General features: G+C 39.7%; 1 protein-coding gene across 7 annotated transcripts in view; it reads left to right on the forward strand.

Annotated features, from left to right (window-relative positions):
* The window catches only part of ALG12 (homolog of asparagine-linked glycosylation 12), a 108,995-nt gene that overhangs the window by 34,362 nt on the left and 51,044 nt on the right, over window positions 1–23,589 (forward strand). For all 7 annotated transcript variants that reach the window (XR_016080927.1, XR_016080926.1, XR_016080928.1 and 4 more), the window contains exons 9-11: window positions 17,192–17,263; window positions 19,573–19,636; window positions 19,793–19,896. Coding sequence is in view for 3 of the 7 variants with exons in the window: in XM_010247797.2 (XP_010246099.1) it covers window positions 17,192–17,263; window positions 19,573–19,636; window positions 19,793–19,896 (240 nt within the window). In the remaining 4 variants the exon portion in view is untranslated. The remainder of the gene's footprint in view (window positions 1–17,191; window positions 17,264–19,572; window positions 19,637–19,792; window positions 19,897–23,589) is intronic.

Consider the following 23,589-nt stretch of genomic DNA (forward strand, 5'->3'; position numbering starts at 1 on the left):
GTTCTCACACCAATTGCTGATATTCAGATCAATTCCCCTTTTTTGGGGTATTTAATACACCCATAACTCTGAGCTTCATGTTACTCCTCCCAAGAAACATGTCAGAGCTAGGGCATCCCAATCGGATTGAATGGGATGACAGTTTCTCATTCTGTAAAATCAAAATTTCGATCAAATCACACATCGTAGTATACTAGGCCTTCTAATTCTTTAAGAGGTTTATCTAAAAGATTCGCAATATAACTAGGAAGACGTTTCAAATACCACACATGAGTTACTGGGCATGCCAGTTTGATGTATCCCATTTGATATCTTTGTATCCGAGAATCAACAAATTCGACTCCGCATTGTTCACAAAATTTCGGGTCTTCTTTTTCGTCTTCGATTACTCGAAAATTTCCACAAGCACAAATTCCACTTTTGATAGGTCCAAAAATTCTTCCTATTCCCAGAACAGTGCAGGAAGCCTTGTTAGTTCCTGAGTGGAAAGAGGCAATGAAGGTTGAAATGGATGCCCTTCTGAAGAATAATACTTGGGAGCTAGTTGACCAGCCTAAAGGAAAGAAACCGGTTGGATATTGATGGGTATTTACTGTGAAACATAATGCTAATGGTTCCATTGAAAGATATAAGGCCCAGTTAGTTGCAAAGGGATTTACTCAGACTTATGGTATAGACTATTTGGAGACTTTTGCTCTAGTAGCAAAGATGACCACTATTCGAGTTTTGCTATCCCTTGCAGCCAATTATTCTTGGCCCTTGTTCCAAATGGATGTTAAAAATGCCTTCCTCAATGGAGACTTACAGGAAGAAGTCTACATGCAGAGATAGGTAAGAAGGTTTTCTAGTTGAATAAAGCCTTGTATGGACTAAAGCAGTCCCCCAGAGCTTGGTTTGATAGATTCAGACAAGCCCTTGAAAAATTCGGCTATGTACAGGCCCAGTCAGACCATATGTTAGTGGTGTTAGTGAAGGGGTATTTCAGTCTTTGTACTTGTTGAGAATGTTGATGTGTACTGTTATGTTAGTTCGAGTGCCTCTTACTTAAATAAGGGCACTTAAGTCTTTTCCAATAAGTTAATAATATAATAACAGGTCTGGCCGAATCTAGGGAGAACTTTTTTCTCTAATTCGAACCAGACCTTCTCTCTTTTCTTCCTTCTTCTTTCCTCTCCTACTTCTTGCTGTTTACTTTACTTTACAGTCAACGAAATTCTAGGGCAAGTCGAACTTCAACATGGTATCAGAGCAACATTAAACAAATCAGACTTGCTAAAATTCTGTCTTCTGCGCATTCGAACTAGGGTTTCTCTTGGGTTTCTCAACTGTGAGTTGGAGACTGGGAAAGGGGCTGAAAAGGAGTGATCGCCCTCTTCCCTTGGAGGTTCCTATGCCTTCGGTTGTGTCGTTGGTGATTGGTTGCTGTGGTTCTAAGCCCTAATTAGGGCTGGTACGTGTGGTGCAGTGGTGTCTCATTCCTTCGTGTGGTTGGTCTTCAGGTGATGAGGTAAAGTTTTTTTATGCATATTTTCTATTATGGAATACATGAGAGGTGTAGTACAGTTCGTATGATGGGTTTTTAGATTGCAGTATGCTAGGGTTTATGCTAGGGTTTATTCTGGTTTGTATGTGATTCGTAGGGCAATAGTGTCTACTTAATGGTGAAACTTCTGGTAGCAGTGGATTAGGGTTTGTGGTGTTACAAGTGTGGTTTTCAGCATTTAATATTGCTGAAATCAGTGTGCAGATTTCGGTGAGTAGGGCTTGTGGTGTTGCAGTTTTCAGCATTTAATATTGCTGAAATCAGTGTGCAGATTTCGGTGAGTAGGGTTTGTGGTGTTGCAGTTTTCAGCATTTAATATTGCTGAAATCAGTGTGCAGATTTCGGTGAGTAGGGTTTGTGGTGTTGCAGTTTTCAACATTTATTACTGTTGAAATCAGTGTGCAGATTTCGGTGAAGTGTCTGTGTAGTGTGCAGTGTGTAGTGCTCAGAATTCAGTGCTCAGAATTCAGTGATAAGGGAGTTCGGCAATGGCAAATAACAGTGATAGTAAACCTAGTGTCATGATATCTACTGACTACCTGAATGTTCAAATGACCTCCATTAAACTGAATGGAGAGAATTATGTCCCTTGGGCCAAGTCTGTAGAGGTTTTTCTGAAGGTGAAGAAGAAAGTGAAGCACATAAGAGAGGAGAAACCCCCCGCTAATTCTCAGGAGTATGAAGACTGGGAACAGGAAGATGCACAGATCATCACATGGTTGTGGAACAGTATGGAACCTAGAATCAGTGTGAACTTCATGTTTCTTGATACAGCCAAAGAGGTGTGGGATCATGCTAAGAAACTGTATTCAGGTCAGGATAATACCACTAGGGTATATCAACTGTATCAGGAATACTTCAATCTGCAATAGGGAAATCAGAGTCTTGAGGAGTACTATGCCAGTGTGAGAAATATCCGTAATGAGTTAAATGTCTATCATCCTCTCACTTCTGATGTCAAAGTTCAACAGCAACAACGAGAGCAGCTTGATGTGACACGGTTTCTAGTGGGGCTGAAGTCTGAGTATGAACCAGTACGAGCCCAGATACTAGGGGGATCTGCTCTTCCATCTTTAGAGGAGGTGTTTGCTCGTCTTCGGAGGGCTTCCATTGGATCTATGGATTCTAATGTCTCAGATAAATCAGCATTTGCAGTGTCGAGAGGTCGAGGTGGCAGAAGTGGGGCTCAAGGAGCCTAGCCTGGCAAGAGTGGTAGTGGTGGATTTACACATATCCGTGGTGGTGGTCGTACTGGAGGCAGAGATTCAGGGGGAGCTCGTGGTAGAGGATGTGGCTCGGGTCCACGGAAGTGTACTCATTGTGGTTTGCATGGACATACTGTTAACTACTGCTATGACTTACATGGTCCTCCCTCGACGTGGGCCAACCATGCCATGACTAGTGACACCAGTTTCAGTTCTAGACAGGAGAACCAATCAGCTGACCCGATGCCTTCTACTCCCTCAGATGGTCCAGGCAAGGAGATGGTGAGTGTTCCTCGGGATGAGTATGAAAGGTTTGTTCAATCCAAGTCGTAGCAGAACACAACTACCTTTGCACACTCAGGTATGGCTTGTTTGGCATCTACACCCAACCCCTGGATTATTGACTCTGGAGCCTCTGATCACATGACGGGAACTCCAGGTGTGTTTTCATCTCTCACTCATTGCTCAACATTACAATCTGTTACCCTTGCTAATGGCTCCACATCATCTATCTGTGGTGTTGGTAATGTTGACCTAGACCCTATATCCCTATCCTCTGTTTTATATGTACCTAAGCTTCCATTTAATCTTATGTCTGTTAGTAAGCTGACCAAGTCCCTTAAGTGCTCCATCACATTTTACCCCTCTATGTGTGTTTTTCAGGATCTCAAGACGGGGATGAAGATTGGTGGAGGGCATGAAGCCGGTGGACTGTATTATCTTGATGGTGGTGGAAGAACGTCAACAACCCTTCAGTCATCCATTTCTCCTCTCTAGTGGCATTGTAGATTTGGTCATCCTTCACTGAAAGTGTTGCAGTCCTTAGTCCCTTCATTGAGTCAACTTTCTGTTTTAGATTGAGTCATGTCAATTTGGGAAACACCATCGTGTTCCCTTTCGTTCTAGGGTCGATAACCGTGTGTCGAGTCTTTTTTCTTTAATTCATTCAAATGTTTGGGGTCCATATAAAGTGATGTCATATAATGGATACAAATACTTTGTTATTTTTGTTGATGACTGTTCAAGAATGACGTGGCTCTATTTAATGAAAGAAAGAAGTGAATTATTTGTCATCTTCCAGAAATTTTATGTTGAGATCCGCAATCAATTTGGCGTTCACATCAAAATTTTCCGTTTTGATAATGGTCGTGAATACTTGTCTTCATCTTTTCAAGAATACTTGGACCAACATGGCATTATACACCAAACTTCATGTACCTACACTCCACAACAAAATGGGGTTGCTAAGAGAAAGAACCGACATCTTGTAGAAACGGCACGCTCCCTCATGCACCACATGAATGTTCCCAAAACCTTTTGGAGCGATGCAATGCTCACCTCTTGTTTCTTAATTAATCGGATGCCCACGTCTATTCTTGATGGTCATTCTCCTTTTAGTGTCTTATTCCCCAACATGTCTCCATTTCCGCTCTCTCCTCGGGTATTTGGGTGTGTCTGCTTCGTTCATAATCTGGGTCCCGGGAATGACAAGTTGGATGCACGTTCCCTGAAGTGTATCTTCCTTGGCTATTCCCGAACTCAGAAAGGGTACAAGTGTTATCATCCTATTTCTCGTCGTTCCTTGGTATGTGCTGATGTTACATTCTTCGAGTCTACTCCGTTCTTCGTGGGGTCCGGTGATGCTGCTTCCTCCACATCACGACCTCCTCTTCCTCTTCCTGTGGCTGATCCACCTCCTCTGGTTCCAGTCATGCCTACGTCCTTGCCTCCGGTGCCACCGTCTGTTGACTGTCCACCCATTCGTCACGTGTATACACATCGCCCGCGTGTACCGGTTGTGGCTCCTCCGGCTTCATCACCGTCGACAGATCCAGCTCCAGCTCTGACACCAGCCTCTGACCTAGATCTTCCTATTGCCTTTCAGAAAGGTAAACGTACCTGCACCCTTCACCCTATTTCCAATTTTGTTTCACTTACCTCTCCGTCTCCCATCGCCAGTTCATCTATTTGTTATCCTCCGTGGTTGTTCCTAAGGATGTCCAGGAAGCCCTTACCTCTCTAGAGTGGTGCCGTGCTATGGAAGAAGAACTCTCTGCTCTGCATCATAATCACACTTGGGACCTCACCGCTCTTCCTCCTGGGAAGCAGGCTGTCGGTTGTAAGTGGGTGTATAGTGTTAAGTACTTGCCAGATGGTCGTGTTGAGCATCTGAAGGTGCAGCTGGTTGCCAAAGGGTACTCCCAAACCTATGGCATTGACTACACAGAGACATTCTCCTCGATTGCTAAGATAGGGTCCGTTCGTGTCGTCATCTCCCTTGCAGCTATGTATGATTGGCCTCTACATCAGTTAGATATCAAAAATGCCTTTTTGCATGGTGATTTGCTCGAGGAGGTCTACATGGAGCAACCACCAGGGTTTGTTGCTCAGGGGGAGGATGGTAAGGTATGCAGACTTAAGAAGGCTATATATGGACTTAAACAGTCCCCTCGAGCATGGTTTGGTAGGATCAGTGAGGTGGTCAAGAAGTTTGGTATGAAACAGTGCCAAGTTGATCACTCTGTCTTCAGTCTTGACTCTTCGGCAGGCAAAATAATATTGCTGGTGTATGTGGATGATATCGTTGTTACTGGGAATGATAAAATGGGCATTGATAGATTGAAGGCATTCCTACAGGAACACTTTCAGACAAAGGACCTTGGCAGGCTGAAATACTTTTTGGGCATAGAGGTAGCAAGATCTAAGCATGGCATTAATTTGTGTCAGAGGAAATATGTTCTTGATTTACTGAAAGAAACAGGGTTGTTGGGTACTAAACCAACTGAGACACCTATGGAAACAAATACGAGGCTAAGCAGTGATATAGGTGAAGTATTTGAAGACCCTGGCAGATACCGGCGACTTGTAGCCAAACTAAATTATCTAACCATTACTCGGCCAGATATTTCATTTGCGGTTAGTGTGGTGAGTCAGTTCATGCAGAAACCTTTGGTCCCACATTGGAATGCAGTGCTAAGGATTGTGAGGTATCTGAAAGGAGCTCCTTGTCGTGGTTGGCTGTACAGGAGTGGTGGAAAACTGGTAGTAGAAGGGTACACCGATGCTGATTGGGCAGGTTCTATGTCTGATAGACGATCTACCACAGGCTATTGCACCTTTCTGGGGGGTAACCTGGTAGCGTGGAAAAGTAAGAAGCAAACAGTTGTGGCAAGAAGCAATGTAGAAGCAGAATATAGGGCCATGGCACATACCGCTTGTGAATTAGTGTGGCTAAGGAACCTTCTACAGGAGATAGGATATGACATCAGTACTCCAATGAAACTCTATTGTGACAATCAGGCAGCGGTTCATATCTCTTCCAAACCGGTGTTTCATGAAAGAACCAAGCACATCGAAGTTGATTGTCATTTTGTGAGAGAGAAAGTGTTGAATGGAGTGATAGAAACTGCATATGTTAGTACAGGAAACCAGTGGGCAGACTTGTTTACAAAAGGTTTGAGTCGGGGGAGAGTGGATTACATATGTAACAAGCTGGGATTATATGATATATACTCACCAGCTTGAGGGGGAGTGTTAGTGGTGTTAGTGAAGGGGTATTTCAGTCTTTGTACTTGTTGAGAATGTTGATGTGTACTGTTATGTTAGTTCGAGTGCCTCTTACTTAAATAAGGGCACTTAAGTCTTTTCCAATAAGTTAATAATATAATAACAGGTCTAGCCGAATCTAGGGAGAACTTTTTTCTCTAATTCGAACCAGACCTTCTCTCTTTTCTTCCTTCTTCTTTCCCCTCCTACTTCTTGTTGTTTACTTTACTTTACAGTCAACGAACAAGACAGAATTCTAGGGCAAGTCGAACTTCAACACCATACATTGTTCATTAAAAGAGTGGACTCTTCCTTGACTTTGCTTGTTGTATATGTGGATGATATTGTAGTGATAGGGAATGATAATAGTGAGATTGAGTCTCTTAAACAACTCCATCAAGAGTTTGAGGTGAAAGGTCTGGGAGAGCTACGATACTTCTTGGGTATTGAGGTTGCTAGATCTAAACATGGGATTTTTATTTCTCAAAGGAAGTATGTTCTAGATCTATTGGAAGAAACTGGAAAGTTGGGTGTTGAACCTGCAGATACACCTATTGAACAGAATCACAAGATCAGTGCAGAGGGTGGAGAGCCTCTTGAAGACAAAGCTATGTTCCAACGGTTGGTTGGAAAACTCCTCTATCTTTGTCTCACACGACTGGACATCAATTATGCAGTCAGCGTTGTCAGTCAATATATGCACTCTCCTAGAACTACTTACCTCCTTGCAGTTGAGAGAATATTAGCATACTTGAAGAGATGTCCAGGTAGAGGTATATTATTCAAGAATAATGATCACATGTAGATAGAGGTTTATACATATGCTGATTGGGCTGGGAGTGTTGATGGCAGAAGGTCTATCTCTAGATATTGTGCCTTTGTAGGAGGTAACCTTGTCTCTTGGAGGAGTAAGAAACAAAGTGTTGTTTCTCGTTCTAGTGCTGAAGCTAAATATAAATCTATGGCTAATGGTGTGGCTGAAATCCTATGGTTGAAGTCATTATTTGAGGAGTTGGGTATTGCTTATGAGAAGCCCTTAATGTTGTATTGTGATAATCAGGCTGCTATTAATATAGCTCATAATCCGGTACAGCATGACAAAACTAAGCATATCGAAGTCGACCGACATTTCGTCAGAGAAAGGGTTTCGTCTCAAGAAGTGTGTCTCCCGTATATCACCTCCAGCATGCAGCTTGCAGATCTTCTCACCAAGGCTGTTCCAAGGAAGAAGTTAGAGGCAGACCTATGCAAGTTGGGAATGACAAATATCTATTCCCAACTTGAGGGGGAGTGTAGAGAACACTGATGTGGACCCCACTGCTGTGGTCCCCACTGTGTTCGTATGGCAGTATAACATATTTTTTTGTTAGTTATGTCAGTGTTAGTTGGTAGTTATTTTAGTTTGTTGTTACAACTTGTTATTTCAGCTTTATTATTAGTTTATTTGCCATGTAAGCAATAAGGGCAATTCAACCCTTTTACAATTAGTCAACATATATAAATATTAAGAGTGGGTCGGCAGATCAATAGATCAACCCTCTCTCTCTTTTCAAAATCCCTTCGTGTGCTTCTTCTTTTCTCCCTCTCTTCTTCTTCTCTTCTGAAATTTCTCCTTTTTTCTTTCGAATTCAAGACTGATTGTAGTCTTGATCGACTACTATCTCCAAAGCCATTTCCCCAACAGAGCTTCATTCTTTTTTTGCAAATTACCTAAAGCAAGCCCACCATCACTTTTGGTTTTGGTAACTATATCCCACCTTACTCTATGGTCCCTTTTCTCCTCTCCTGGTTCCCATAAGAAATCTCTCATTAACTTTTCGAAAATCCCACATACTCCCTCAGTCATTTTAAACACCGACAGAAAGTAAATAGGTAGGTTGGCCAATGTTGACTTAATCAATGTTATCCTGCCTCCCATGGAAAGGTAATTTTTCTTCCAAGATGCTAACCACTTATTGAACCTATCAATCATCGGATTCCAGAAACTCTTTTTGCTTGGGTTATCCCTTAGTGGCAGCCCCAGATCAATGGCCATTAGGCAATCTCGCAACCCAAAATTCGGGTTCTATCCTCCACCTCATTTTCATTCAAATTAATGCCAATCACACAACTCTTATCTAAATTCACTTTGAGATTAGTCACCTGTTCGAACACATTGATCACTTGCTTTAAATTACTAACCCAACTTACCTCATCCCCACCACAAAAAAGAATTGTGTTGTCAGTAAATTGTAGATGTGTTACTGGGACCCTATCCCTCCCTACTCTCCAGCCTTTCACCAAGTTTATAGAATCTGCCCTCTCAATGAGCTTCCTTGGGACTTTAGCAATTAGGGTAAAAAGGAAAGGAGAGAGGGGGTCTCCTTGCCTAATGCCCCTAGTAGTCGGGAAGTGATCTACCACCTTACCATTCACCAAAATGGAATAGTGGCATGTCCTAATACATCCTTTTACCCAACTGCACCACTTCTGCCCATATCCAAAAGACTCTAGGACTTTCAATAAGAATGACCAATCCACCAAATCATATGCCTTTTCAAGATCCAATTTGCACACCAACCCTTTTTTCCCACTTCTTTTGAAATCTTCCACACTCTCATTTGCAATCAGGATTTGATCCATAATTTGTCTATTCTTCACAAAGGCACCCTGATTCGGGGAAATTATTAAGGGTAGCACCTCTCTAATCCTCCGAGATAACACCTTGGCAATGATTTTATAAAGGCTGTGTACCAAACTAATGGGCCTGAACTCTTTAGGGTGACAAGCTTTACCCTTTTTCGGAATCAGAGCAAGGAAGGTAGAATTTAGACTTGGATTGATCACCCCTCTTTCAAAAAATTCAGAACACACTCTTTGAATATCCTCCTTAAGTATCTCCCAATGATCTTGGTAAAAAGCCATCGTAAAGCCATAAGGACTAGGTGCTTTAGATCTATTCATAGAAAATATGGCTACCCTTATTTCTTCTAATTCAAAACTTCTCTCCAACCACACCCTTGATTCTTCCGGAAGCCTAGGCCACTCCAAACCTTCTATCTGTAATCTGCTAGACATAGGCCTTCTTTAGATGGACTTGAAATGGTCCACAAAATCCCCTTCAATCTCATTCTTCTGGGTTAAGGTTACACCATTAATCACTATCTTGGAGATAAGGTTCTTCTTTCTCCTACCATTGGCTATAGCATGAAAGAATTTTGTGTTCCTATCACCTTCCTTTACTCACTTGTGTCTAGACTTTTCCATCTAAACTCTTTGTCCCTTTCCCCAAACGAACCTAGTTTTTCTTTTGCATCTAACTCCTCAATCTGATTAACCAACTGTTGTTTTCTTTCCTCTAGCCTCCCAAAATGAAGAATATTCCATTCTTTGATTTTGCTTTTCAATTCTTTCAGCTTCCATTGAAATTTCATACCTTCCCACTTTACCCTTGGGTTACTTCCTACCTACCACTCCTTTACTTTCTCCTTAAAACCTGGATGGGACTGCCACATATTCTCAAATCTGAATGGGGTAGGTCCTCTATTCCTAGGCTCGAGCTTACTTATCAAAACTGGCCAGTGATCAGAGGTGACTCTAGGCAATTTCCTTGACATCATGTCTCCCCAATGTTCTTTCCAATCAGTAGTGAAGAGAAATCTGTCTAATTTTGAACAAATTGGTTCAGCTTGGAGATTGGACCATGTGAAACAGTTATGCGAAAGATTCAGTTCTTTGAGCTCAAACATATGGATAAACTCATTGAATTTCCTCATACTTGTAGTATTTCTTTGCCTCACATTGTTACTCCTCAGTGAATCTAATTACATTAAAATCCCCTCCTAGATACCAAGGACCTTCCCATAACCCTCTAATATCTCCTAGTTCTTCCCATAACTCATTCCTCTGCCTGTACCCATTGGGAACCTATACATTAGTTAAGGCCCATTCAAAACCATCAACCACCTGTTTGAATTTGACAGAAACTGAAAATCTTCCAACTAATTCTTTAACTCCTTCCACAACTTCATTCTTCCACAATGTCACTATTCCTCCAGAAGGTCCCCAAGAGGGGCTCATTGCCCAACTAATACCATTTGCTCTCCACACACTTCTGGCCCACCTACTATCAAATGTCATGAGCTTAGACTCCTGAATTAGGAGTATATTTGGGTTTTCCTTTCTTAATAGCTCCTTTATTAACATCTCTTTCTTTCATTCCCAAACCTCTCACATTCCAGCTCACAATCTTCATTCTGCCTTCTTAATCTGCCCCTAATATCTTTTTTTCCTATCTACCTCCATTCCTTCCCTTTCCCTTTCTTTCATTGAATTTTTTATGCCCTTCCAAATCCAGCTTCAACCTTTCAGCTTCACTCATCTTTCTTTTTTTTCACCTTCCCTTCTCCTTTTCTATTCTTCAGGTATGCTTTCAGCTCATTCGGATTTTTTATTTTACAACCCAGTTTTCCCACAAATTCAGCCAACGAATCTTCGTTTGTTTCTTCTTTTTCAATCTTCTCTCGTTCCTTCTTTCCAGTCCCCTCACTCTTTCTAGATTCCATCTCATCTCCGGCTACTTTATTCCCACTGTCCTTACTCTCATTTTCCTTCTCCTTCTCTAAGGCTTCCCTTGTCAATTCATTAAGCTCTTCCACTATAATGTTCCATACTTTCTCCCCTCTCTGCTCTTCCTCTTGTGTCCCAACTACATCATGGGCAATCGGCATGGAAGCAGATCTGGGACCTGGAATACAAACATCAAGGCCAGAGCTAGAATTAGTAACAAAACCCGAAAGCACAGACATACCTAGCACTGAATTTGAGTTAGGTTCGGCAAGAGTCTGGGTTTCACAATTCACTCCCAGAATAGAGTTTGGCAAGGACCTTCCTGAGCCTGATTCACACCCACAGTTACTTCCATCGCTCTGTCGTTTATCCCCACCTGTGATACCTTTATCTGAAGTTTGATAAGTGACTGCTATCATCTTACATGTTCCCTTCCCATTGCTCAATTTCTGACTTGGTGATCCTCTTTCCATTGCATGATTTTCACCGTTATCCTCCAAAATGTACTTTTCTTCTCTCAGCATTTCACCACCGTTAGAAGGTCTTAGAACAGAGGTTACATCTTCCTGTTCCCCAATAAATAGCTCGGCTGCTGCCCTAAGCAAATCCTCCATTTTCTCTTTCTCCTTCGTATCTTCCCCAAAACTGTCGCTCTCTGTCTCTGAGCCTGGTTTGTAGTCATCATTTGAAGAGTCGCAGTTAATCCAACCAATGTCTTCCTCTTCGAGCTCCTCTCTCCAACCTCTGGAATACTTGGGGTTTGGACGATCTTCTCCTGATTTACCCTGGTCCCCTACTTTGGATTTGGAGACTGTAACCCACTGCATATTTATTTTCAACGAGCTTCTGTTAGGCAGTTTGGGGGTTCAAACTGTTGCAGTTTTTGTGGAGAAGAAGATAGATCTCCACTACGGTCTCCTGTCGCAACCAAAGGGGCCCGACTCAAGTGACCTTTTAAAGTGTCACATGAGTCGACTGAAACATGTGGGCCATCCTTTAGGTTGGACCTTGTTTGACCCACTAGGAGACCAGTTGGGTTGGAGCGAGAACTGCAGTTATTTTTCAACCCACTAGGTGGGCCCAGACCTTGGTCCGACTGGATTGTCCTTTTGACTACTTCAGTGAAAGATGGACCGTCTATAACTTTCAATTTAAACAAATTCGAATTTTTTTCTTTAAATATGCGACTGATGAGTTCTGTCCGTTCAACTTCCAAAGATGGCAAGTCTTCCTTCCCAAGTATGTTTTCCTTCTCGTGTCTGATCACGTGTCCATCTTTCAGGTCCTGTTCTTCGCCAAGTGTTACCCACCTAGCCACGTCACCATCATCTTCAAGCTTCGACCTTCCGCACCAGAATGACGCTTCCACTTCTGAGACGATCCAGATTTTGTACCAGTAGCCATCAGCACAGAGGTTTAGAGTTCTTGGTACTGCGTCAAGTTTCACACCAGCAATCTTCATGTTCACTGCAAGCAAGTCTATCGTCTTGAACAATAAGAGAGCACCATCCATGGCTGTCGCTATTTTTTGAAGAATGGATTTTTTCCATAAGTGGAAAGGCAAACCCAGTAGCTTCAACTTGAAACTCCCGTCACCAGTTGTTATGTATTAGCCGATGGGCACCAGTGCTCTATTGTTATGGTACCCTCTTTCGTTTCTACAGTGGTGAAGTCCATCATCTCCCTCCCCCCCACATCCATTACAGCTTTTTGGTCGTTAAAAGGGATTAATATAACGGTTTGAAGAATCCCAAGTTTGGACGCCACCTCCTCTAGTAATCCTTTCCAGTCATTTACCTCTTTCTTTGCTGACAGAATTAATCTCCACTCCCAAATTCCTTTCTTCCACTCCAGTGAGATCCTTGGTTCTGGTACTGTAAGGGACACCACCATTGAGTCTGGATTTTCATCATTTTCTTCCAAGCCCAACCTTTCTAGTTTTTTCCTTCTTTCTGTCATTTCCTCCTTTCCCAGTACTGCTACCATTTTTTCTGGTACCCTTACTACCTCAGTCTCTCTCTCAACCAGTATCTGGTGTAGCTCGTTTGCAACCATGGTCCAGCCTTGCAGCTTGTTGCCTTCAGGTACTTTAATCCTTTGTTTTTTTTTCTTTTTTTTTTTCAAATCTTTCTTCCAAAGAAATGAACCATCCATTGGAGTTTCTCCTTCTCTCAGCAATGTATTCCCTCCTTGACTGTCTAAAGGTGCTATTCCAGGTCCTGCACCAACTTACATGCACTGCTCCGTCCAGGAAGCTCTGAAACCAGGATATAGCTTCACCCACTAGCAATATCGTTCCTCTTCTTCCTTCCCTTATCTTTATCATAAACTTCTTCTGGTAGACAATTTCTTCCAACAGGAACTCTTTTCTCTCTGCTGTAACCACTGTTCTCCATTTTCCGGCCAGTGAGAAGCCTTCGTTCTCCATCTCCCCTATTCCTTTCACCAGTTCCCTTTTGGAGGGACGATTGAAAAGCAAAAAAAAATGTTTTTTTAATGTTTCATTTTGTATTTTGTTATAGATGAATTCCACTTTTTCCACCATGGTACAAAAAAAGTAGTAAGTTTTAAAAATTTCAGATCTATTTGGTAGCTTTTGTAAAATTATGGCAAAGGTGTTAGCTAAAAGAATGAAGAAGATTCTCCCTTAACTTATATAAGATTCACAAGTAGCGCTTGTGCTAGGAAGACATACATTGGATGGGGTTCTTGTTGCAAAGAAACTTATAGATTCAAGATCAAAGAGGGCGGGTGAGAGATTGTAAAATTAAAAGAAAGGCCATTACCCAATGTTTGTCGTAGCTATTTGGGGTCTTGGGAGGCATGTAGCCATAGACAGGATATTATACGTAACCTTTTGCAATTTTTCCCCACAAAGTAGCTGCTCTCAAAATCTATTCTGTGTTCTCACACTTGTAAGCCTGAGATTAGTTGTAAAGTTGATTAGGAAAAAGTCTATGACCATGTGAATTGGAATTTTATGGACTTGTGCTTGTAAGAATGAATTTTGGCCTGAAATAGAGGAATTGGATTAAGGTTTATAACAACCCCTCATTTCTCCATTCCTGTTTAATGGTGTGTAAGGGGATCGACTTAAGTAGCATCGTGGACTGACGACTGCTACAAGACCAACCAGTTCGACGGACCTTTCAAAAGGGAATAAAGCATTGACTAAAGACAATCGCCGCAGATAGTACCCAAAAAAGCGAGTTTGAGGATGCACTTGTTAAAGACAGAACATAGGGAACAGGCAAACTAAACGCTAAGTACAAAATGTGGGTTCGCGAATTGTACTTGCTAAAGACAAAACATAGGGAACAAGGAACTGCAAAAGCTGTTAAATACGACAGAGCATGTCCCCTTAGAAATGACGCATGGTAGGAGTTTGCGAGCATGGAGTAAAAGTGAATCTGCTTCATGAATCACAGCCTGACACGTGTCACCATATTAACGCCAAAGGATTCGACCCATAATTGACCAGTGAACATTTTGGAATTCTTGATAAATGCATATGCAAAACCAACTCTCTCTTTTTCCTATAAATAGGATGGTCCCTGATGTGATAAAGGAGAGATGTACCCATCTATAGCTAGACATATCAGTGCTCCGATTATTCCTGTAGAGCTCTGATATCATTCCTTTTCCCAATCCTTAAAGTTACCTTTCCCAACTCTTTCCCCCAGTATTCTTCCCTTGCATCCTACTCACTTCCTCCAGAACTAAGACCATCATTACAGTGCTGGCCTTACAGTGTGTCTATTGGTTTCTTAAAAGGCCACATTGGCCTCGGGTAGAGAGATTCAATATCTCCCCTCTTCATTTGTGTGATGGATGCCTAAGCTAGATTCACACAAAAAGCAGTGGATTTTGGGGAAAGAGAAGGGTTGAGTAAAACCAACTCACTATCTGATGATATCATTTTCTAATTGGATGCTTCAACCTTCAGTTCTTAACTACACCACCTAATGGGAATAATTAGATGGTTTGAAGTTGTGTCTGGACTGCATGTTACTATCAGGAAAATTCCATTTTCCCAATTGGTCAGGTGGGTAACATTACTCAATGGTTGATATACCAGGCTGTTCAGTTAAAGAAAAAAATTTTTACTAAAAAGAGTTTACAGCTCAAAAGGTGACAAGAGATCACCCTAGTAACAACCAGAAAAAAGCAACAAAACAGACTTAAATGCAAAACACATCAGAAACCCAGAAAGTTAAGCATTCAAAGAGCTCCAGAAGTCTGCCCCCAAATCTTCTTTCTTTAATCCTTGAAAATCTGGCAGAGTTAACACCCAACCAATGACTGATGAACTGATCCGAGCCACCACCTCTTCCCAACTTTTCTTCCTATTCTCAAAGATTCTTCTATTTCTTTCCTTCCAAATTTCCCAACATACCACAAATGGAATGCAGCTCCACATCAGCTTGACCTTAGAACCACCCTGAACTCTTTGGCCAAGGCCCAATGATTTCAGGCTGGTCTGAGATTGACCACTGGTCCACTTTAAACAGCTTGAAAAAGTAGAATCATATTGGGGAAATGAAGCTGCACCAGTAGAACAAATGCATAATGTTTTCTTCTCCAGATAAGCATAATAGGGCTTACCTGCTTCGAAATTGAAATCCACGACTCTTTATGATGTCCTGAGTCAGAATTCAGTCTATTATTTCCCTATCAAATATCTGGTTGGGGCCCAGATGCTATGCTAGCTCTATCTACGACCTGGTCATTGAAAGGGTAGAAACAGTGGTGTCATGGAAGTTGATTTATCTGCCATCAGAGGGAAACTCAGGGCTCATATGATAACAGCTATACTGTCTCAACTGAATGACATTGCTTTGTCATTTAGTGAATTAGTCATTCAGGAGGTTACAAGCTCTTTAATGTCTGGAGCTAAAGATGGGTTTATTATTGTATCCTTGGATATTTTATTATTTAATTATTTGATCCACTAAAAGAAAAAACATTGTCCTTCAATTCAGTTATTTTAGCCATAAAGGTTGTTGTTTCTCCTTTCTGTATGCCTTTCTAATTATGATTAATTAAGTTGCATGCATTTTAGTTGCGACTTGCAAATACATAAACATAACAGAACAATAATCTGTATGCCCATCTTTTTTTATACATATCTATTACATATGGTTAGTCAAAACACATGCTTCTTAGTTGCCATAAAATATAGGAACTATAGTGGATGACAAGACTAATTGTTATTCACGGTTTTCTGGACCATTTTAATACAATAGGATGATTTTCTTCAATCTTTTCTTTCTTTACAATGTGGGTTCAAGGATAGTTGGTGATTTTGAGGCTTTGTATCATCTTTGTTAGGGGTGAGCAAAAAAAAAAAAAAAAGAACCGACTGAAACCATACTGAAAATTTGGTTAACCAAACCGGTTGGTTCGGTTTTGGTTCAGTATTTTAAAAAACCGAAGGTAGGTTCAGTTTTGGTAACCAAAATAGAAAACTGGCGGTTAACTGAACCGACCGGTATACATATATTTTATATTTTCTATACATTATAAATTTGCTTATATATAAATATATATTTATATTACATAATATATTATTTATTATTTGAAATATAATATTATATATATATTTCTAGTATTTTATTATATATTTATATATTTTTCTATAATAAATATTGTAAATAATAAAAAACTGACGAACCGAACCGGTTAACCGATCAGTTTCAGTTCTGTTTCGGTTACCGCTTTTCCAAAAACCGGTAACCCCGGTTCGGTTTCAAAAATTAGTCCACTGTTTGGTTAACCGAACCGTGAGCACCCCTAATCTTTGTTGGGATTTGTGAGTATCATCATTGAAGGGGATTCAAGGATTTCCATTGGATGATAGATGCCAATTTGGGTCCATGGGGATTCACTTGACTAGATTCATGATTTCTAACTTATTTAGAAGATTTTTTTTTATAGTAAGGATAAAAACTTATTTAGAAGAACTATTTGAAATATTTGAATATTATGATAAATTTTATATATATATATATAAAAAGATCTATGTTTTAGAAAATTTAGGAGATCCATGGAAAAACATTTTGAAGTTTCTAATTCTTTTGATTAAGATATTCCATTAGTGGTATTTCCTTTTGATATGGCAATCAATGTTTCAGATAGTGTTTGGTGTTCCTCATTCCCCCTATGTAATTATGTAGGGGCTAGATGATAAATAATGAATATGTAAAATTCTTCTTTCTCCCTTCATTTCATTCCTTGAAGCTATTCATACACAAAGTTGTAAAACGTTTTTAACTCTAATTTCAAACAAAATTCTCCTTTGCTGATAAAAAAAAAGCTATTCATGAGTCTTCTTTTTCCCAAATGCTAGATTTTTGCTACCATCATCTTTAGATGTGATATGCTGCTACTTCTTGGCCCCATAGGGCTAGAGCTTTTGCTGGTACGTAACTTGCTTGATACCATCTGCACTTCTTTTGTATCATTCTTAAACATTTAGTTTGAAATGTTGTTTTAGAAAGAGGCAGAGGATGCATCCACCCATCATGTCTTTCCCACTGTATATAACAGACTCTAAGAACTGAATCACTTGCATGCTTGAACAAAGTGCACCCTAAATGCTGTAATGTTTTTATCTTATATGGACCAATATCCATACTTGTCAAGGTGTACATGTGATTCTAGGTGACAATAGAGTGTGTAGTTGCCTAGGCAAGAACTTGGGCATTAGAATTGGACAAATAAAAAACCTGGATCTTAGCCTCTTAGGTTAATTTCTCAGTTTTTTATTTCAATCAGCAAGCTTATAAATTGAAAATTAGCGATTTTACTAAATAGCAACAAATTTCATATCAAAATATTGTAAATCATCATATTCAAAAGAAAATAGGATGTTAGACCCATTAATCCAATAATTTGAATGGATTATTATAATCAATAAATATTTAATAGAGTAATTACATGTTAAAAAATATTAGGGGATGGGGTCCCTATTATTTGTATATGTCTGAGAGAGTATTTATTGTATGTTTGTATATGTCTGAGAGAGTAATTAGACAAAGAAAAAAGAAGAAACAAAGGGGATCTTCTCTGTTATCCTTTTTTCTCTAAAAAACCCTTTAAACCTTTTATGTTTCAACAATACAACCATGAAATGAAACATGAATGATATATAACATATGATAGGGTTCCAAACCACAATAATAAGATGCAAGCATAGTAACAATCTTACAATAAGGAGCCTGTCTTAGAATTTTTATTTCCTAGGTAAGCACCTAATAGGTAGGGGTGGAGCTGCAGAGCCCGGGGGTGGTGGAGGGGAGTCATCCCCTCCCCTCCTCCCATGCCTTGAAAATCCCCATTTATGTCCCATTTATATTTTGGCCCCCATCTATGTTTATTAACTTTTGGTCCCCTAGTCCATATTTATTAGCTTTTGCCCCCAAGGGAAAAATCCTGGTTCCGTCCCTAATTCATGGATTTTGGCCTAGTGCCCCACTAAAAGCTCCTTGTTGCCTTGGTGATGCCTTGATAAATTTGGTAGTGTTTGAACATTCTTGTAGATGTATCGTGTGGTGCCATCCTAATCTTGCATACTGAAGAAGGGACAGTAGATAATAAATGGTATATCTGAATCTGATTCGGTAACACATACCCAATATCCGATCGGATCTCACAATTAGACCTGTTCATGGGCCGGGCCGGGCTTTGTTTATGTATCAACAGAATACACTCAGGCTCGTGCCCGAGCCTGGCTTGACCATCGGGCCTAGATCTTGAGCCCAAGCCCAGCCAGAAATCTGAAAACAGAATATTTTCTTTTTTTATTCAATGAAAAGTGTTGTATTTATATTAAAAACCTTCAAAACTCAAAAATAATAAACATCTCACTATTAATTGGAAAAAAAGAGAAGAAAAACAAAGAAAAAATATTGTATGTGTATTTTTATTAAATAAAATATATTTTTATTATTTAATATATAGTATCAAGTCAGGCTTGGGCTCGTGCCAAACATTTTTGAGAAAGCCCGAGCCCGGCCCAAAAAAAGTCAGTCCTAGTGCTTTAGGTCCGAGCCCGTGGGCCTAAAATTATGACTAAACCCGACTTATATCTGGCTGGGCTGGGCCAGCCCATCGGGCTTCCCGGCCCATGAACAGGTGTACTCACAATGGTGATTCGAATCTGGATCTGTTAAGGATGTTGGATATCTGAATCTGATTCAATCTGATTCGAATTATGAAAAATTTAATAAAGTATTAAATGAAAAAACATGAAAGTTTATATAAAGAAAAACAAAAATACAAGTATTTTTTCATCTATTTTCATCATATTAGTATATACATGTCTTTTTATAAAAAATTTACAAAAAATGCAGTATAAATATTGGATTGGATAGGGGGCTGATCCGAATCCGGTCCGTTTTTAATCAGACCTGATTATCCAATCCAATTGAACCCGAAAATCCAACAAAGGGTTATCTGAATCTGACAAAAATAGAATCGGATTCGGATTCGGATTCAGATCGGATCATGATCTGATCCATTTGCACCCCTTACACAATCTATATTACTCTGTAGTCAACATGGTTTTCCTTTTGATAAGTAAAGTGATTACACATCAAATAATGATATTTTGGATTTATTTCCAATTTTTTGGAATAAACAAATTTGTCAATCTTCATATATATATATATTTTTTCTGCTTGATTAAGGTAAATTTCCATATTTAAATATTTAGTTCATCTGTGGCAGACAAGGAAGATTACAGTCTGGGAAGCATTGAAGTGTTGCATTTCTACTGCTCTATTTTGCATAGGTTAGTGGTGAAATTTTATCAATTTAATAATGAGGACTTCTAATTTACATTTGAATTATGTTTGAACAGTAAACAGGGTTAGGATGTTGCTTATTGAAAAAAAGGTTAGAATGTTACTTGTTATACTAAAATCAACTGATATCATCCTCGTTACAGGTCTTACAGTAATGGTTGATACAGTTATGTGGCGGAGATTAGTATGGCCAGAATTTGAAGTGTTCTGGTTTAACTCTGTAATGAACCGGAGTTCTGAGTGGGGTGTATCCTTTTTGGACGGGAAAAGTGCTACTGTTCATGCTAATGTTCAAATGTATATATGAACTTTTGGAATTTTGTCAGAGGATTCATCATGCGATAATTATATGGATGGGGCAAGTACAGAAATCATGTTTATTGATCTTGTGCTCTGTGGGTTTTTAATGAATTTGTAAAATAGAACCATGAAGATATGTAGGTATCATCCTGGTGTTTTTGATGAGCTTGTGAAATAGAACCATTTTGTGGATATCAGCATGCTAGTTTGAGGACACAAATCATTGTTTTTTGTACTCTGATGTGAGTGATGCAAATTCATTCCAGAAGATTATTCTCAAGTCAAAGAAGCATAATTGAAAGATGAAGGTGGTTAACTGAGTTCTCAATAGTTTTTTTCTAATAAGCAAATATCTGAATTAAATATTTTGGAATTTGTGTCTCATAACCAATGATAAATCAGCTTAGATGTGATATAAATAGTGGTTCTATGGATCTACTAGTTATGTTTTAAATCTCAGGTCAATTGGAAAAGCAGTAGAGCATTATTTTGTGTTTTTGGTTTATTGATTTCTCCAGGGTATGTTGCCCAAATCTATGATGTTCATTGGTGGTCTACTGGTCTTCTTTATTTTTAGTTGGGTTTTGTGGTAAATTTTTTTCAGTGCTTTTGGTTAGTTTTTAACATTATAAAATTCAGATTTTGGGATTAATTTTGGAATTTGAGTTATGCGACCACTAGAGTTTGTTTTATCTGATTCTCCATTTGTTTCACATGTTTCTTTTGAGTTTTAGTAGTTTTTTGGAGGAATTTATATGTGGTGATTTTAGTTGTGATATGAATATTTTTTCCTTTCAGGGATAAAGTTTCATGACCTTTTTTTTTTGATCAATTACAGGTAGATTTCATGAAAAAGAGAAGAAAGATACAAAGGGAGAGGTAACCTTTGTTAATTTTCCCTAACAGAAAGCACTCAGAAAATTACAAATGAGGCCAAAACAAAGATACACTATTGACCCCTTGTTTAGGTAACCCATCAGCAAAGGAATTAGTGCTTCTTTTGACCCAAGCCACTTTCACATCAATGTCCTGAGCTAACCACCTGAATTTGTTCTTTTCATTACTGTAAGCCCATGGTCCACTCTTGTCCCCCTTCAACCAATTCACTACCAATTTGGAATCTCCTTGTATTATCAGTTTTCTAATGTTCAAGTCCTTGTCTCTTTGTACACCTTCCAAGGCCACCAAAATCTCATCCCTTAGAGAGTCACATACTCCTATTGGACCTAAGTAGACGTCTAATATTCTCCCTTCCACATTGCTGGATTGCCAACATTGCTTCCGTCAAAGTTCAGCTTGAAGGAACCACTGGGAGGAGTCCAAGACAAAAGAGAGACCTCCCTAGCCGGAAATGAATTGGCAGCACCTTTCCAATTTCTTAGCAGTATATCCAAGGAGAAGTCTTTAAAAGGTTCCAAACACTTGAACCAGTGTACCACCCTGGAGAAAATAATCTCCAGCATCAGTTCTATACTCCTCTCCTTTTCTGTAAAGATTCTTAAGTTCCTTTCTTCTCAAACAGTCCAGCTAATGGCTTCCCTTACACGTCTCTACATTAATTTTCCCCTCTTCTTTGGCCAATTGAAGAAAGTAGAGGCAACAAGCTTTGCACATTCGGTGGCGGAGTCCACCTGCACCCAAACAAAAATAGAAAGCAAACCCAAATACCTTTAACAAAGTTGCAGGAGATTAATAAGTGGTAGCAATTCTCACCATCAGCCTTACAATGAATGCACCAATGAGGGGGGTTAAGCAACTTTTAGGTCTCTTTCTTTGAAGAAAATCACATGTGTTGATTCTTTTCAGGAGTGCTTCCCAATAAAAACTCCTAACCCTTGGTGGAATAGGTTTACCCCAAACCTCTTTTGTAGGAAAGGATACTCCTCTAGTGTTAGGTTGGGTCAGAACTTTGGAAAAGGATGCACAGGTGAACAAACCGGAGGGTAGGGGTGCAAGTTCTATTGTCAACCTTAGTAGGATCCAAGAAAACCCAATCAAGGATGCCCAATAATGTTATAGTACTATTTAACTCAGTGTCCCTAATAACCCTTCTGAATCCCAAATTCCAACCAAAACCAGTGCTCGAGTTTGAAGGTACCAAAAACATAGAAATAGGCTGGTTTTTATGGTTAGAGATAGCATACAAAGAAGGAAATTGATTCCTTGGTGGGGATTCCCCACACCAAACCTCTTCCCAAAACATAATATGGCTATCTGAATGCAAGACATACTTGATCCAAGGCAGGAACAAGGAGAGCATAGCTTGAATGACTTTCCATGGGGAAGCTCTAGAAGTCCTAGCTAGAGTTCCAGTATTCCATCCATTTGCGACAAGCCCATGAATACTAACCACTACCTTAACCAATAGTTTTCCTTCTCCATAGGCAATCTCCACAACTACTTACCTAAAAGAGCCATATTTCTCTTCTGAACTTTCCTAGTACCAAGACCTCCAAGCTTCTTGCTTGTGCACACTATTTTTCATCTAACCCTATGATCCTTTTCTTCCTCCCCTGGCTCCCAAAGAAGGTTCTTCATTAATTTCTCCAGCTTCCTTGCTACCCGTTCTAGAATTTTAAATAGCGACAAATTATAAACATGCAAATTAGCTAGGATGGATCTGATTAGAGTGATTTTCCCTCCTAGTGAGAGGTAATTTCTTTTCCAAGCTACAAGCCTTTTTTCAAATCTTTTAACAACCGAATTCCAGAAGCTTTCTTTCCTAGGGTTATCTCTTAGAGGTAGTTCCAAATAACTTAGAGGCCAATCAGACACCACACAACCTAGAATAGCTGTACATTCTAACTTCTCCCCCTCCTCCAGATTTATTCCTGCAATACATCTTTTCTTAAAGTTCACCTTCAAATTAGACATATATTTAAACAGTTGTATGGCAAGTTTATAGTTTCTAATCCACTTCTGATCACATCCTTCACAAAAGATTTTGAAGAAAAGGTAAAGTATCATTGTATTAAATATGAACAAAAAATGTACAGCATGATGATGTACTTAGGAAACAAGAAAAAACTGTTCCCTCTAAACTTAATCCCCACCCTGCTTTACAAAAAGCTTATCATGTACAAAAAAGGATTTAAAACCCACACCCCTAAACAGCCTGTGACCAGACAACCAAGAAAACATCTTCCCCACAATTTTCTGAAAAATGGAATCAGCAGAGCTTGTCTTGCTTTTGAAGACCTGAGCGTTTCTTTCTTGCCACAGGCACCAAAATACCACTGCTGGGGTTAAGTGTGAGATTCTGTTCCAGATCTCTGAAGAGAAATTGCAGTGCAGTAAAAGGTGGTTCACAGTTTCCAGTTGTCCTTCACATAGGACATAGTTGAATCCAGTACAACACCTTTCCAAGAGAGGTTATCCCTTGTAAGAAGTACCCTGTTGAGGTATGCCGTCCAGTCAAAAAAGAAATTTTTGAAGGCACATTTTTACACCAGATGTGGGTTGGGACTTAATGTCCTTCTGTACTGTTTAAGGCCTTGTAAAAATATTTAACTGTGAATTTTCCAGACTTCTCCCACTTCCATATTCAACTGTCAGCTCTTGCTGACTGCAACTGTGTACTGTTAAAGGAGTTGCAGTAGCTCCATCCACTCATCCACTTCCCAATTGTTTAGATTCCTCC

Source organism: Nelumbo nucifera, chromosome 1, assembly GCF_055504915.1.
Source record: "Nelumbo nucifera cultivar China Antique chromosome 1, China Antique-T2T, whole genome shotgun sequence".
Lineage (NCBI taxonomy): Eukaryota > Viridiplantae > Streptophyta > Magnoliopsida > Proteales > Nelumbonaceae > Nelumbo > Nelumbo nucifera.